Source organism: Capsicum annuum, chromosome 12 (genome assembly GCF_002878395.1).
Source record: "Capsicum annuum cultivar UCD-10X-F1 chromosome 12, UCD10Xv1.1, whole genome shotgun sequence".
NCBI classification, from domain to species: Eukaryota; Viridiplantae; Streptophyta; class Magnoliopsida; order Solanales; family Solanaceae; genus Capsicum; species Capsicum annuum.
This window is the reverse complement of record NC_061122.1, coordinates 63,969,028-63,986,855: the sequence shown is the minus strand read 5'-3', so window position 1 is coordinate 63,986,855 and position 17,828 is coordinate 63,969,028. Positions and strand designations below refer to the sequence as shown.

At 36.4% G+C, this 17,828-nt stretch overlaps 1 protein-coding gene across 1 annotated transcript; it reads left to right on the top strand.

Moving 5' to 3' along the window:
* Positions 1 to 17,248: 17,248 nt before the first annotated feature.
* On the top strand, positions 17,249 to 17,578 carry LOC124889619. Its single transcript, XM_047401589.1, has one exon. The coding sequence runs from the start codon at positions 17,249 to 17,251 to the stop codon at positions 17,576 to 17,578; it is 330 nt and encodes a 109-aa protein (XP_047257545.1).
* The last annotated feature ends 250 nt before the right edge of the window (positions 17,579 to 17,828 follow it).

The following is a 17,828-nucleotide window of genomic DNA, read 5'->3' as shown; positions in this document are numbered from 1 at the left end:
CAACTCATGAAGTTGATTCACCCTTGATTTGGAAGAGTTCTCCCAATCCACATTCAACTTCCTTAAAGCCCATAAAGCTTTACACTCTAACTCAACGGGTAAGTGACAAGCTTTTCTAAACACTAATTGGTAGGGGGACATACTAATAGGAGTTTTGTAGGCTATTTTATATGCCCAAAGAGCATCATCGAGTTACCTTGACTAATTCGTACGATCAATATTCACAGTTTTCTCAAGGATGGACTTGATTTCACTGTTCAAACCTCAACTTGACCACTAGTTTAGGGATGATACGGAGTAGCAACCTTATGCTTTACCCCATAATAATCAAGTAAGGCACCAAAGACCTAGTTACAAAAAAGAGAACCGTAATCACTAATAATTGCCCTTGGAGTCTCGAACTTTGTAAAGATTTACTTCTTCATGAAGAAGGTGATACTCTTGCTTTCTTTGTTTGGTAAGGAAATGACCTTCACTCACTTACAGACATAATCAAGGGATACCAAGATATATTTACTACCATATGAGCTCACAAAGGGACCCATAAAGTTGATCCCCCACATATTGAATAGTTCAATCTCAAGATTGGTCTTAAGAGGCATCTCATGCCTCCTTGAAACACCACCTTGTATTTGGCATTGAGGTCATGTTTTGACAAACTCATAAGTATCTCTATAAAGGGTAGGCCAATAGTATCCACTTTGAAGAACTTTTGTGACTGTTTGGATCCTGCCATGATGACTACCAAATGGAGAAGAGTGACAAACTTTAAGAATATCTCTTATTTTTTCCTCAATGACACATCGATGGATCACACCATCCGCACACTCCCTAAACAAGAATGGTTCATCCCAAAAATACTTTTCCACATCAAATAGGAACCACTTTTTTTAATAATAATTAAGTTCATCGGGAAGTACACCGCTCACAATATAGTTAGCATAATCCACATACCAAGGTGTAATGCTTCCTGAAAGTGACATGAATAGCTCATTGGGGAAGGTGTCATCAATATAAATCTCACCTAACTTCTCATAATTGGATTCAAGGCGTGAAAGGTGGTCGGCTACTTGATTTTCACATCTCTTTCGATCTTTTACTTCAAAATCAAACTCTTGCAAATGCAATATCCACCTAATCAACTTAGGTTTAGAATTTTTATTTTCCATGAGATATCTAAGAGAGGCATGGTCCATGTGCACAACCATTTTCATGCCTAACAAATAGGCCTAAATTTTTTTGAAAGCATACACCACCGCTACCAACAATTATTCCATAATGGTATAATTATATTAAGAATCACTCAACGTCTTGTTTGCATAGTAAATTAGGTGGAACAAATTCTCATTTCTTTGGCCCAAAACCGCACTTAGAGCAACACTACTTGCATCAAACATTAATTTAAAGGGCAATAACAAATTCAGAGCTACTATGATAGGAGTCAACATAAGGAGTTCCTTGAGACAATTAAAATACTTTACACAATCATCATAAAATTCAAATTTTGCCTCTTTTTTAAGAAGCTAGCAGAAAGGATGAGCGATCTTTGAGAAATTCTTAATGAAACGCCAATAGAACCCGACATGACTAAGAAAACTTCTAACACCCTTCAGAGAGATAGGTGGGGGTAACTGAGCAATCACTTTAACTTTTTCTTGGTCCACTTAGATGCCCTTTCCCAAAATTTTATGGCCTAAAACAATGCCTTCCTTAACCATGAAAAGGTATTTTTCCCAATTAAAAATAGGATTAGTCTCCGCACATCGTTCAAGGACTTGAATTAAGTGAGCAAGGCAAGAATCAAATGAATCCCCAACCAAGGAGAAGTCATCCAGGAAAACCTCCATTGTATCCTCTACCATATCTGCAAAAATGGATAGTATGCATTGCTGGAACGTGGCCGGTGCGTTGCCTAACGCAAAGGGCATGCACTTGTAAACAAATATGCCATAGGGATAAATGAAGGTGGTTTTTTCTTGGTCTTTCGGGGTGATGAAAATTTGATTGTACCCTGAGAAGCCATCAAGAAAGCAATACCAACCTCGACCGGCTAGTCTATCCAACATTTAATCCATAAAGGGCATGGGAAAATGGTTTTTCTCGGTCTATACGTTTAATTTATGATAGTCCATACACATTCTCTAACCCATGATCGAACATATAAGTAGAAGATCATTATTCTCATTCAGGACAACCATCATACTACCCTTCTTGGGAACACATTGGACCGGACTCATCCATGTACTATTGGAAATTGGATAACAGCTCCCACATCAAGCCACTTAATGATTTCCTTCTTGACCACCTCTTGTATCAGTTGATTGAGTCTCATTTGGTGTTCCACTCTAAGAACATGATCAATATTTAACTTGATTTTATAAGAGCAAATTCTGGGAGCAATGCCTATAATATTTGCGATAGTCCACCCAATAGCATGAATAAACTTTTTCGCTATTGATTTCAAGGTATCCACTTGACAAGGTTTAAGATCATCCGCTACAATGATTGGAAAAGTGTTGTTGTCACCCAAGAAAACATATTATAGGTGGGATGGTAACAACTTAAGTTTGAGTTAAGGCGGTTCAATAATAGATTGCTTGGCAGGTGGACTCTCACGATTTTTCAAATCAAGATCCAATTTGATCGGGTTTTTGGTGTAAGATCCAAGACCCATCAATGAAGCAACCACCTCATCATATTCTTCAACCACCTCACTCCCCAGGTTCCACAACACACCCACCAAGGGGTCATAAATAAGATTTACTTCTATGGTGTTAGTCACTTTATGATCTATCACATCAATTATTGACACCACTTGTAAATCCATCGGTTGCTTCATAGACTCACACACATTGAAGGATACTTCTTCATTGCTCACACAAAATTTTATATCCCCACATTCCACATCCACTAAGTCCCTTCTAGTAGCCAAAAATGGTCTACCAAGAATGATTGGGACCTCATGATCAATATTACAATAAAGAATAACAAAGTCAGCCGGAAAGATAAACCAGTCAACTTTCACCAAAATATCATACAACATACTAACAGGCTTTTTGATTGAATGATCGGCCATTAGATGCCCCATAGTGGTAGGCTTAGGTGCACCCAAGCCTAACTTTCAGAACACAAAAAATGGAATAAAATTAATACTTTCCCCAAGATCACACAATTCTTTTACGAATTTGTACACCCTGATAGTGCAAGGAATAGTAAATGCATCTGGGTCTTTTTTTTTACCACGATTATGCTAGACATTATAGCACTACAATTGTGGGTTACCTCAATTGTTTCAAAATCCATGACCCTCTTCTTTGTTACCAAGTCCTTCATAAATTTAGCATACTCGATTATTTCTTGTAAAGATTCTAGCAAAATAATATTCACCAATAAATTGCTAAATTTTGCAAGAAACTTCTTAAACTTGGTAGCATGAACCTTCTTCTTGAGCCTTTGTGGGAATGGAAGAGTAATTTTGATTTGTGGCAATAAAACAATTAGAGTTTCATCCGCTTTTGGAGTATCATCATCAACCACCTTAGGAGTTTTCTCACTTTCAATATTTTCTTCAACTACCTTCGATCGTTCAACACTTGTCTCATTAGGCTTTGGAATATTATCATTTGGATTTTTTGGCCGCTTTCTCTTTGTATTGGCTTGTTCATTATTTGCCTTTTTATTGGGGTCTTCACCAAGATCAACAACATCTTTAACAATAGTACAACCACCCCTAGTGACAATAGCCATGATATGAGCATCATTCTTAGGATTGACAACTATGTCACTAGGTAATCCACCCTTTGGTCTTGCATTAAGTTCTGCCGAGATTTGGCCAAATTAAGTTTCAAGTTTCTTGATAAAGTTTGAGTGAGATGTAACCACTTGATTGAGTTATGAGAAGTTACCTTTCATCGCTCTCACCATCTTATCGGTCCCCTCAACACCCATTAAAATTCGAGAAAGGACATTTTTATTTTTTGGCTTATCCAGGTCAACAAAACTTGACTTTTTACCCTTTTCCAGATCATATGGAGGTAAGTACTGATCATAATCTCTCTCCTTATCTCTTATCTCTACTATCCCAGTCTCTATAATATCCCTATCACTCTCTCTTTCCTTCCAACCTTGACTCTCGCGTTGCCTTTGATAGGTAGGGCGGGACCCCCCCCGCTTAGTTAAAAAAAAATCAAATTTCTTCATCAAAGGCCTCTATTTCCTCATCATCATAAGATCTATCACTCTTATAAGAAATGAATTAACCGTCTTAGGAGGATCTCCAATCACATGCTTTGTAAGAAGATCAAGTTGCGTCATCACTTTAACCATATTTCCATTTTCTTCTTAATCCTTTTTCTTTTGCTCTTGCTCACAAAAGATCCAGAGGGAACCCCCACAGACACCTAGGTATCTCTTTTGTGCCACCCTATATTTTTTTTGGTCACTTGATCTAACAAAGTCAATGCAACACCATAGGATAGTTTGATAAGAGAAGCCCCGACCGTAGAATTGGCTACTACATTGTTCAATTGATCCAATGCCCTATAGAAAATTTAAAGAAGTATTTTATTCGAAACCTCATGATTTGGTCATTGCATTAACTTGTTGAATCGTTGCCAAGCCTCATGGAATGGTTTGCCATTAGGTTATGTGAAAGTTGGTGATTTTATCCCTTAGTTTCCACATCCGAGAAGGAGGAAAGTATCTTTCCACGAGTGCCTTCGTGTGCTCAACCCATGAAGTGATAGACCCCGCGGGCAAAGACCGCAACCATAAGACCGCTTCTCCCGTTAAAGAAAATGGGAAAAAATGCAATTGGATTGACTCTTGAGATATGTGGGCTATGTCAAATGAAGAACACACATCAATAAAATTCTTCACGTGTAAATTAGCATCCTCATGTGCTTGGCCTCTAAATAACCCTTTCACTTGAAGCAAATAAAGCATCATGCTAGTAATGTGAAACACACTATTTTCTTTCACCGGTGGGATACGAATAGCACTAGCTCAGCCCACATCACGAAGGTGATTCTCGTCCTTAAGATACCCATCAACCATCCCAGCATTACTACCATGTTGGCTCATAGTATCGTGTATTCTATTATACATACCTGAGAAAGAACAAAAACACTAAACAATGTAAAATAAAATACTACGGCCAATCCAAAGTAACTAAAAACACTACAAGAGTGAATACTATGTTTCATTCCCCGAAAATGATGGCATTTTTGATAACGCTCAAATTACACTCTTGAATGAGTGTAAGTGATCATTGTCAATACAATAACTCAACTTAGGTTAGTATCGAATCCACAAGGAGTGAAAGCATGGAAATCAAAACTCTAAAGTTGATAGTTTACTAATAGGTGACCCGTAGTGTGAATTAAACAAACATAAATGTAAAATGGGGAAATTAGTTTGAATGTGCTTATAATGCCAACTACTTTATTTTAGAGCACTATCTTGATGTTGAAAAAGTCTAAAAGTGAATTCAATTGGGAATAGGCCTTGGGATTATGCAATTCTAAGTGTGGGTTCATGTATGGGTACTTGACATGGGTAGGCTAAATGTCAATCTTTCAATTACAACACCAAATTTCACAAATGGGTTCTTTCGAACACCTCACAAGTGTGACAAGTTTGCATATCTATTGCCTCAATTGACATTCTTACATCTAAGAGATGTCATTAAATGAAATGATTCAAGTTATTGGTTGCATTTATTCCTCACCTATATCCCTTCTTTCAAGGATGACATGAGTTCAAGGGTGGTTGGGGTTCGCAACCCCTAACTCTTAATTAAATCATGGAATAAATACAATAACTATCATAAATAACTAATTAGGAGAATAAATAGCTAACACCTATACACCACCACAACCTAAGCAAACATAACCCCAAGATTTAGAATTAGCTACTTATATACAAAAATGGTAGAAATATACCAAAGTTATCATTGACTTCATCCATGAAAAATAAAGAGAATGTAGTTCCAAACTTGGAGTTTCAATAAATCTTCTATGGAAAATCACTAATTTTTATTTAGGAGTCAGTCACATATATTTTTTTACTCAAGACTAGTACAACGTTGTTCTAAGACGAAAAGATAGGTCATAAGATGAAAAGATAGATGCTAGGTCTTGAAAATTGAGCTAGATACCCTTATTTAAGCCCCACTTCTATATATGATAAAATTACAAACTTGCCACCTTGATCTTGATCTGCTTGAGCAGGTTCAAAGTGGATGGAGAGCAGATAGAAAGAAGATGGATAGTAGCTCCAAAGTAGATGCAAAGCGGATGTCTCTTTTCCTTCACATTTGGCCTCTTGTTGACTTGAATGACTTGTGCATCATCCCTTTTTAACTTTTACTTGCACAAATGAGCATTAAGTAAGATATTACCATCAAATCAACGGAAAAGCAAGATAATTTAGGCTTAAAAGGTGCTAGCAAGTCATAAAATTGATGACTCATCATTCACATAACCCATTCATTAAACAATAACCACGTATTAAGGCATTTACCATTGGTATGGTCATAACAATATGCTTACAAGCTTATAGAATCATGCCATTCCAATTATCCACCAACTTGGACGAATCAATGACCCCCAAGCTCCCGTTCAAGACCAATTCATGGCCACTAACGCCTTTCAAAACCATTTATATTTCATTAGCCTTTTGTGCAATAGTTTCAAAAGTGGTTAAATTATGCATATAGCCATGTTCCAAAGCCAATTTCATAAGGTGGATTAAGGTTATTACCAATTCCAATACCAAAGTTCATAAATTTGGAGGAATCCACATCCCCCATTCCATTACCCATACCCATGCACCCCATTAGTTTAAAAATCCATCAATAAAGAATAATAAACAAATGCATGTAAACCATGGGAATACCATTTAAACAATAACCATACAAAACCCTCAATCTAAACTCCAAAATCAAATATAAAACCATATGAATATCAAACCATTACATGCCATGATAAAATACAAGTTTAGGAAAGAGATACATGCCTAAAAATATCAAGAATTTGAAGAAGAAACCACACTTTAAGCCCTAGATGTATAATCCCTAGAATCACTAGCCTCACTTTTGATTGGGGAATTTAAGAGAGAAGAGTATTTTAGGATTATGATACTTGGGTGGAAATAGGGATAAGGGAAGGTTTTAAGTCATAGGAATAGTGTAAAGGAAGAAAAAATACTGAATTACCCTTAATGAAAAACGTGCAGGAAAATACTCTCAGTCGCTATGGGTTGGGTAATGACTTATGGTCACTGGTCACGAGTCGTCACCATGACTCGCTAGGGACACCTTATTGGTTTGGTCACGAGTCTCGGGTCCCACTCTATGACTTATAACTAGATCTTACAACTTGTGTGGTCTTAGTCGTACTCAAGATAGAAATAATAGACCCTCTCACTGGTTAAACCACGGTGGGAACTATACGACTCATAAGGAGTCTTCGCAACTCATAAGGTCTTAGTCATAATCGAAACAGTAAGCACAATCACTGAGAATAATTCAGAGTTCAAAACCTAGGGTGTTATATTATCTCCTATTCCAGGATCATTCATCCCCGAATGAGAAGTTAGGGCACCCCTTGGCATAAATACAAGACAGAATGCATACACAAAACTATAAACAAATAGCCCGAAAGAAATGAGAACAAAAAGGATAGCCATAGCTCAAACACTTCTATCCAATATGGGGAACAAGAACGGATATTTGGACTTCATGTCCTCTTCACCTTCCCATGTAACTTATTACACCTTTTAATTCCTCCAAAGAACCTTTGTCAAAGAGACATCCTTATTCATCAATCAACAGACTTGCCTATCCAAAATCTCAACTGGAACTTTCTCATAGGATAAGGAATCTAAATACCAACACCTTTGTAAGGGACAGTAAAAAAAGGATCAACCCACGCACTTCTTCAACATCAACACATGGAAAATTAGATGAATGGATCCCAAACTCGCAGGAAACTTCAATTTCATAGGCAATATTCCAACTCTCCTCAAAATATGGTATGGACCAATGTAACGGGGTATGAGCTTACCCTTCTTCCCATACCTCATCACTCATTTCATAAGAGGCACTTTCAAGAATACCCAATAACCTACATCAAACTCTAACTCCCTTTAACTCACATCTACGTAAGACTTTTGGTAGCTTTGGGTAGTCTAAAGCCTATTCCTAATCAGCTTCACCTTCTCCATGGATTGGTGAACCAAGTCAGGGCCAAACAACCTAGTCTCAGTAACCTCAAACCACCCAATGAGAGGCCTATATCTCCTACCATAAAGATCCTCAAAAGAAGTCATTCCAGTACTAGAGTGATAACTATTATTATATGCAAAATCAATGAGAGGTAAGTAAACTACCTAACTACCTCTAAAATAATCATACATGCCCTTAGTATATCCTTCGAGGTATGAATAGTCCATTTTGCTTGTTTATCTGTTTGAGGGTGAAAAGCAGTGCTAAGGTTCATCTTAGTCCCCAAACTTTTCTAAAACAAGTACAAATAGTGAGAAAAGAATTGCATACCTCAATTTGAAATGATAGAAATAGGGGAACCATACAATCTAAGAATCTCATTAATAAATAACTTGGCATAGTCCTCACCAGAAAACCCATAACAAAATCCATATTGATTATCTCCTACTTCTATATAGGCAAATTAATCCCTTGAGATATTTTGCCAGGCCTCAAGTGCTCAACCTCACTCGCTGATACACCATACACTTAGCCACGAAGTTAGCCACATCCCTCTTCAAGTTATTCCACAAATAAATCTCTTTCAAATTATAATACATCTTTGCTGAACCTGGATGAACCATATTCCTTGACTCATGAGCCTCAATAAAGATCCTTTCTTGTAGCGCATCAATATTAGGACCACACAACCTACCTGATACCTCCGGATACCATCACTATCTATTTCAAAGGCCATAACCTTCTGCTGTAACAAATCACCCTTAATCTGCATAAGAATAGGGTCCAAAGCTTGCTTTTCTTTCACCTCAACACCAAGAGATGATTTAACTACTTCTTGCACAATTACCCCTCCATCCTCAGAGTCCAAAAGATGAACTCCCAAATTAGCTCGCCGATGAATATCCTTCACCAATCTTGCTTCTCCTAATCCAGATGAGATAAGCTCCTCATGGAAAACCCGCTAAGAGTATGAAAAACCATATTAACTTTTCCTAGATGCTAGTGAAGGTTCATGTCATAGTCCTTTAGCAACTCAAGCCATCATCTTTGCCAAAGATTCAACTCCTTCTGAGTAAATACATACTGCAAGCTTTTATGATCTGAATAGATGCCTACATATACCCTATAAAAATAATTATGCTAAATATTTAAAGAAAATACCATGACTACCAACTCTAAATTGTGAGTCGAATAATTCCTCTCATGAACCTTAAGTTGCCTAGAAGCATAAGCCATAACCTTCCTATGCTGCATCAAAACACAACCCAGTACCACATGGGTCACATCACAATAAACAATAAACTCATCAGTACCCTCGAGCTGGGTTAGAACTAGTGCAAAAGTCAATTTATCTATCAACTTCTCAAAGCTTTCTGGACATGCATCAAGCCACAAGAATTTAACCTTTTTTCTGACCAACTTTATCAATGGAGCAGCAATAGAAGAAAACCTCTCCATGAAGCTCCTATAGTACCCAACCAATCCTAAGAAACTCTAAATATCGATTTGAGTTATGGGTCTAGGCCATTTCTTAATTGCCTCAACTTTTAGCGAATCCACCTTGATCCCCTCACTAGAAATAACATGCCTAAGAAAAGTTACAACATTCAACCAAAACTCACACTGAAAGAGTTTAGCATACAACTTTTTATCCTTAAGAGAATGCAACACAATTCAGAGGTAGTTGGAATGATCCTTCTCACTTTTGGAGTACACCAAAATATAATCCATGAAGATAATAACAAATAAGTCTAAGAACTGTCTGAACACCCGATTTATGAGATCCATGAAAGTAGTTAGAGTATTATTAAATCCAAATTACACCACCAAAAGCCCATAGTGACCATATCAGGTTTGGAAAATAGTCTTACAAATATCAACCTTCCAAGTCTTTAACTAATGGTACCCCAAATAAAGATCAATCTTAGAAAAATATCTAACTCCCTAAAGCTGGTTGAAGAGACCATCAATCCTAGAAAGAGGGTATTTATTCTTCACTGTAACCTTATTCAACTACCAATAATCTATACACATCCAAGAGACCCATCTTCCTTGTGCACAAAAAGTACGGGAGCACCCCACAGAGAAATACTAGGTCGAGTGAAACCCTTATCAAGGGATCCTTTAACAGCTCCTTTAGCTTTTTCAATTTAGGTAAGGCTATTCTATAAAGATGAATAGAAATAGGATGGGTATTTAGTTGAAGATCAATCCTAAAGTCTATTTCCCTATTGGGAGAAATTCTAGGAAGATCTTTGGGAAACACTTAAGGAAACTCATTGACAACAGGGACATATTGCAAAGATGAACCCTTAGGATAAGAATCTTTAACTCAAACTAGATGATAAAGACACCCTTTAGAAATCAACTTCTAGGATCTATGATTAGAAATAAACCCCCCTTTAGGCACTAAGGAACTTTTCCCCCATTAAATTATCGATTTAATAGGGAAATGAAAACTGACCTTTAAGGTCCTACAATCCAAGGAAGTATACAAGAAAAGAGCAAATCCATCCCCAAGATAACATCAAAATCCACTATGTCCAACTCTATATAATCCACCAAGGTCTCCCCAAAAAGGGTGGAGACCACATAACCCCTATAACCATTTCTAATCACAATAGGATCACCCACCTAGGTGGACAAAGAGAAAGGCTCAGGAATAGTCTCAGGTCTAAAACCAAAATGCATAGCCATGTAAGGGGTCACATAAGAAAGAGTAGACCCTAGATCAAGCAAATAATACATATAAGATGATAAAAGTTGTAATGCACTAGTAACAACGTCATGAGATGCCTTGAATTCCTGGTGAGTATCCAGAGCATAAAGATGATTTCGGCAAGTGTTGGTACTCGAAGTAGCGCCCTTTGGTGCAGGAGCTAAAGAAATAACAATCGGGACCTTATTATCTTCTATGGAAACTTTAGTTGTGGATAATGTCGCTACATATGACCAGGCTGACCATAATTATAACACTAATTCCTTTTCTCATCACACAGACTATGGTAAAGCTATCCACAAAATTGACAGGTAGGATATGAAGGGGTTGATCAAGCTCCATTAGCTTAAGATTGAGCACCTTGTGCCTTAAAACACTATCAATATGAAAGCAACAATCACCATATGGCTTAGGATAAGGAGCACTTGCTGATGAATATGAACAAGAATTTCCCCAAGTCTACTTTTTGACCTATTACCTACCATCTCTTTCATAATTTTGTTGATTTTTACCCTGCTCTGAATACCTAAACTTTTTATTCTGCCTCTCTACTATCTCTTCCTGTTTCATTTTTCCTTCTCTACCTGCTATATATAAACCACAAGTCTGGAGATATCCATATCATTGTTCAGCATTGTGGCCTTACATTCTAATACCAAGTCACGAGACAAACCAAAATTAAACTTTCTCGTTCTATCTCTAATGCTAGACACTAACTTTGGATCATAATTAGACAACTGATAAAATTTCAAAGCATACTTCTTTACACCCATCCTACCCTACAAACTCCTTCACCTTAGCTTACCTCAACTCTTGAGGAAATAAATGATCAAAGAAGGCACCAAAGAATTAATCCCACAAAGCCTGCTCAGCATCATCACCCCTCGATTGTTCCCACTCCTTATACCACTGATATGCTATATCCTTCAATTGATATGAGGCAAACTCTACACCTTCAGAATCGAAAGTGAGCATCACCCTATAGATTTTCTCCATCTCATCAATAAATCCTTGAGGATCCTACTCAAACCTAAAGCCAGTGAAGGTTGGGGGATTCAACCTCATGAACTGAACAACTCTAGTAACCTCTGAACAACGAGTAAAAAACCACCTTGAACTGACTGGCGAGACTGGAAAGTCACCAACTAAGTCAACAATTAAATTGAACAACAGAACTCTGCATTAGAGATATCTCGTAGAGGTGACTAAGCATAAGTATCACCAACCAAAGGAGGACTAGTAGAGACTGATGGAACTCTGTGCGGGATAGTATATTCAGATGCAGGGACCCTAGATTAGGTCTGCACTCTATAAGCGGGTCGAGTTCCATCTATATTATCCCCAGGTAGGAAGGAAGGCCCAATAGAGTTTATACAAGCACCAGATCTTTGGGGATGTATGATTTGAAATGTGAGTAACGTTGATATTAAAGGAGTTTCAAGAAACCAGAATCTGTAACCCAAAATAGAACACAAGGTAGGGAGGCATTCCTAAATGTCTTGTAGCCTCTTTCTTATAAATGTGGCGTTCTACACACCCATAAAAAGATTTTACTTGACATGACTTTCTGACACCCAGTGAACCTGAATCTATGCTCTGATATTAAGCTTTTCACACCTGACCCCAGGCCTAGTCGTGATGGATATCTCGAGTCTACCGAGGACCGGAGACCACCCCTATAGCCTGTCCAATCCAAACATAATCCAAATAATAACAAGAGGAAGACAACCAGAGAATAAAGATAAAATAGTTAATATAACACAAGAATAAGCTCTAAGGATCAACAACACCATCCAACCCACAGATATGTCCACAAAAGCCTCTAAACTAATCTATATATCTAAAGGTTGGAACATGCCCCCGAACATAGTCTAAAAGGAATCCAAATTATAAAAGGATGCTGATGGGATTTCGATACTCATAAGTAAAGTAATGAAATGTCTGGCCTTTTGAAAGATAGAGGCTCACAACTTCAACGCAGCCCAACCAATGAACAAAAATCTACTTAATATTGTACAGGGGTAAAAGAGGTATCAACAGACCCTACATTATGAAATAATGTAGCGTCCTAGGATGTTTAGCGGGGAGAGCGCTAGTATGTAACTTAAGATAGGGATAAAATAATTCCATTTAAAAATCAAGTCCAAACTCAGCATATATGTTCACATACATGCATACATACATATATAAAAGATGCTTGGATAGGAAACAATGTTTAGCATGAGATTTAAAATCATTAACCTGAACTGTGTAGCTCTAATCATCCTAAAACACCCATGGATTATATGGGCCTGGCTTCTCCTACCGGAAAATCCATATATCAAGTGTGAACTATGCACATGGTCATGAAGCTACCGACAAACATGGTTTCCAGTATTAGTCTCTCTAGGACCTCCACCTTCCATGGCGAGCTTTATAACCCCCATTAAGCCCCTTTTAAAATATTTATACATAACCTATTCATTAACCAAAAACCATGTATTAAGGCATTTACCATTGGTATCGTCATACCAATATGCTTGCAAGCTTATAGAATTATGCATTGGGGGAATCCACGAACCCCATGCTCCATTTCAAAACCAATTTATGGCCACTAAGGCCTTTCAAAACTATTTATATTTCATTAGCCTTTTATGAAATGAGATAGTTTAAAAATTTGTTAAATTATATATATAGCCATATTCCAAATCCAATTTCATAAGGTGAGTTGAGAGTATTACAAATTCTAATACCAAAATTCATAAATTTGGGGGAATCCACAACCTCCATTCCATTATCCATACCCATGCACCCCATGAGTTTTAAAATACATCAATAAATAATAAATAAATGCATGTAAACCATAGGAATACCATTTAAAGAATAACCATACCAAATCCTTCACCCAAACTCCAAAACCAAACATTAAAACCATATGAATATCAAACCATTGTATGCCATGGTAAAATACTAGTATATGGAAGGGATACATGACTTAAAATTCCAAGAATTTGGAGAAGAAACCATACTTTGAGACCTAGATGACCAATCCTCAGATACCCTAGCCTTGCTTTTAATTGGGGAATTTGAGAGTGAAATATTGTTTATGATTATATTAATTGGGTGGAAATAAGGCTAAGGAAGGTTTTAAGTCGTGGTAATAGTGTAAAGAAAAGGAAAAAATTGAATTACCTTAATGAAAAATGTGCAGAAAAATAACCCTCAATTGCTACGGGTAGGGTAACGACTCGTGGTCACTGGTTATGAGTCGTCACCATAACTCATAGTCTGGGCAGTGACTCAGGGCCACCTTACTCGTTTGGTCACGAGTCCCACCATACGACTCGTGATCAAACCTTACGACTCTTGTGGTCTTAGTTGTACTCAAGACAAAAATAATGGACCCTTTCATTGGTTAAACCATGATTGGAACTATACAACTGTAGGACTGGAGGCCAAGGCATTGAACGATATTTGTGAAGGCTTCAAAAGGTAAGTTTTTCTAATTTTCATTGATAATTATGTTGTCTGGATTGTATGTAAATTATATCGATCTTGTAGAATTGCTTTCAATGTGCACGTTCTAACAATTGGTATCAGTAGTCGTCGTACATATGCTAGATAAAGTAAAAAAGAAATTACATTATTGGTTTAGATGTTTTTTGATGATCGTTGTAAATATCATGTTGTTTATGGCTATTTGTCATGTTTTTAATGATATTAATTATTTCCAAAATCTACGTTTATCATCAAGAAAAGAGATAATACATCGAAACACCCCTAAACTTGTAGCCAAAACTTACTTTAAACCCTAAACTTGTATGACAATTATTTATCCCCCTTAACAACTTTAAAGTGAATTTTTTACCACCCTAAAAAAATTATACCACTCTCACTACGGAGAGTGGAGTACACACGCCCCACATCATTGCCAACTCAGTGCCATGTCATTACCACGTAATAAACTATAATTTTTTTTAAAAAGAAATCCAACACAAATATTATTTTTATATATTTTTTTAAAAAATAAAAACTATATATATACTAACTATTTTTATATATATATAAAATATATTTTTTTTAAATATATATATATAAAAATTATTTATAAATTATTTTTAATTTAAATATATATATATATATATATATATATATATATATATAACCTACCCCACCCCACCCCCTTCCTCCTCCTTCTTCTTATTCAATAGCTAACCCCACCCCACCCTCATCGTTCCTCCTTCTCCTTATGCTTCAATAGCCCCCCACCCCCTTTCCTTCTTCTCCCTATGCTTCAATAACCCCCGCCACCATTAACACCAATAACTTTCACTCAATTAATGACTCACCGAAAAACACCCACCTCCGCCGTGAAACACCCTACAAATTCCCCCAAATAAATCACCAATGAAAACTCCACATGACAGAGAGATTTATGAACTTGGAAGGAAGATTTGGGGTAGAGATGCTATTAAAAAAAGGAAAAATCACACATAGATGATGTGAATTTGGATGAGTTTCTATTTTTAGTGAATGAAATGAAAGTGTATTTTTCAAATTATGAAGAAAGGTTCAAGAGATTGGGGAAGAAAAAATTGAAGAAATGAATGAGAAATGGTTGGATTAGAAATTGGAAGAACCTGAACTTATGGTAAATAAAAGTCAATTGTTTCATGAAAATTTGAAATTTGTTGTTGAAGGTTCAATGGGTGTGAGAAAGAAGAAGATATGAGGGTGGTAGGGGTGTGAGAAAGAAGAAGAAATAGGGGTGGTGAGGTGTGAGGAAGGAGGAGAAAAAATAATGGTTAAAAATATTAAAGTGGGCCCCACTAAATTTTTTTATACTTTTTTTTAACTGAAACACATTTTTAGTTTATTTTTTGCCACGTCAGCCGTTAAGGAGGAAAAATAATACACTTTAAAGTTGTTAAGGAGGGTAAATAATTGTCATACAAGTTTAGGGTCTACAGTAAGTTATGGCTACAAGTTTAGGGGTGTTTCGATGTATTATCTCTCAAGAAAACATAAAAATGAGTTTTACATGGTTTACTTAGTTTTGTGAAAATCATTTTTGTGGATTAAGAGTAAAACTAAGATGAGTTTCGACTATTCCCTGCCATAGTCATTATGCAAATGCTCTACCAAACACTGTGGTGGAAGGGACAAATTGTCTGGGTAGTTTATTTCACCCTCACAAGTTGTTTTCCCACAAAATCTCCAAATTATGCGTAAATAAGTTGTTGAATTGAACCAACTACCTTAGTCACTTATATATCTTAACCAATAGTGTATTGGTAAGGCTAAGTAGTGCAAGCAACCTTGCTGACCCACGCAGCAGCTCGGTCAATAATTGCCGATTTGGTCGATTTTTTAGTTTTTCAGTTTTGACGAACTCTGAATAATCCAAAGTTTGGTTTGTTCATTGGAAACAACACACTAAGCAATATCTAGGTCCTCTTTTAGCCATTCAGGTTCATTTTCATGAGTTTTTGGGCATTTTTATGGTTTTTGAAAATTAAAGATTTTGAAAAAATTATTTTTGCAAACCAGTGGTGAAAGGGATCATTCCTTATGATTTACAGTGGTTAATAATAGTAAATAATATGGTTTTACATATTGACGTAGGTCATATTACCCATCGAATAAACTTGTATTGTGTAATGTAATTTTCTTAGTCTCTTATTTTTGATAACTTGTATTAACTTTTCAACTAAGTTACATGTTAGTTCAATGGTACATTGACTTATAAAACCGTTTACTCTCTAATAGAGTTAGTTTTGTTTTATTTAAGAGATAATATATCTAACATTACATGTATATATGCTTAAATGGTTAAGTTTCCCTAATGATTCTAGCTGTTATATGTGCTTGGTTATATGTGGTGTTTTTTTTATTTTTTTATTATTCTGCAGCATGTCTAATGGTTTGTTTTTAATCTAATTATATAACGATTAACCATGTCTTCATTTAATTCCTTAGCTTCTATCCTGAATCAAAATAAACTAGAAGGTCCTAACTAAGTTGACTGGAAATGAAATTTGGATATTGTTCTTACTGTTGAAGGCTTTAATTTTGTGTTGGTTGAGGAACGTCCTGTTAAGTCGGCTTAACCCACTGATGATGAGACTAAAGCCTATGATAAGTCGGTTAAGACTGGCGAGATGACAAGATGCTACATACTTGCCTCCATGGAAAATTTGTCGCAACATCAACATCAGTCCATGACTACTGCTTATGATATGCTTGAATCTATTAAAGAGATGTTCGGTGAGTAAAATGGTATTGTACGGAAGACGGCCATAAAAGCCCTCTTGACCAATAAAATGGTTGAAGGAATTTCAGCAGGAGAGAATATTCTTAAAATAATGAGTGTGTTGAATGAGCTTGAAATTCTTGGTGCGGTTATTGATAAGGAATGTCAAGTTAAGATGGTCCTACAGACTCTGTCAGATAGTTTTCAGCAGTTTTGCTTGAGTAACAACATGAATAATATGGACTTGTCTCTTGTGAAACTGTTGAATGAGCTGCAAGTGGAAGTATCTATCATTAAGCAACAAGTTCCTCCTACGACGTTGATGGTTAAAAAACCTTCATCTTCGACATCTAAGCCAAAAGGAAAAAATAAAAGAAGAAGAAACCTTGTAAGGTTCTAGTTGTTAATGGTGGTGTGGCTAATCCAAAGGGCAAGTGCTATCATTGCAAGCAACCTGATCATCATAAGAAACAGTGCCTCGGCTACATAGCTAAGATACAGAAACAAGGTACATTTTTTTTATATGTCGTTGAAACATTTTTAGCGACTTTTTCTATCCAATTTTGGGATATAGATTCAAGAGCCACTAATCATATCTGCACTTCATTGTAGGGGTTTCAAGAAACATGTCACCTAAGTGAAAATGAACT

Bases quoted from the DNA above. Each gene is read 5' to 3' on its own strand.
- LOC124889619 (XM_047401589.1), top strand. From the start codon at position 17,249: ATGGTTGAAGGAATTTCAGCAGGAGAGAATATTCTTAAAATAATGAGT.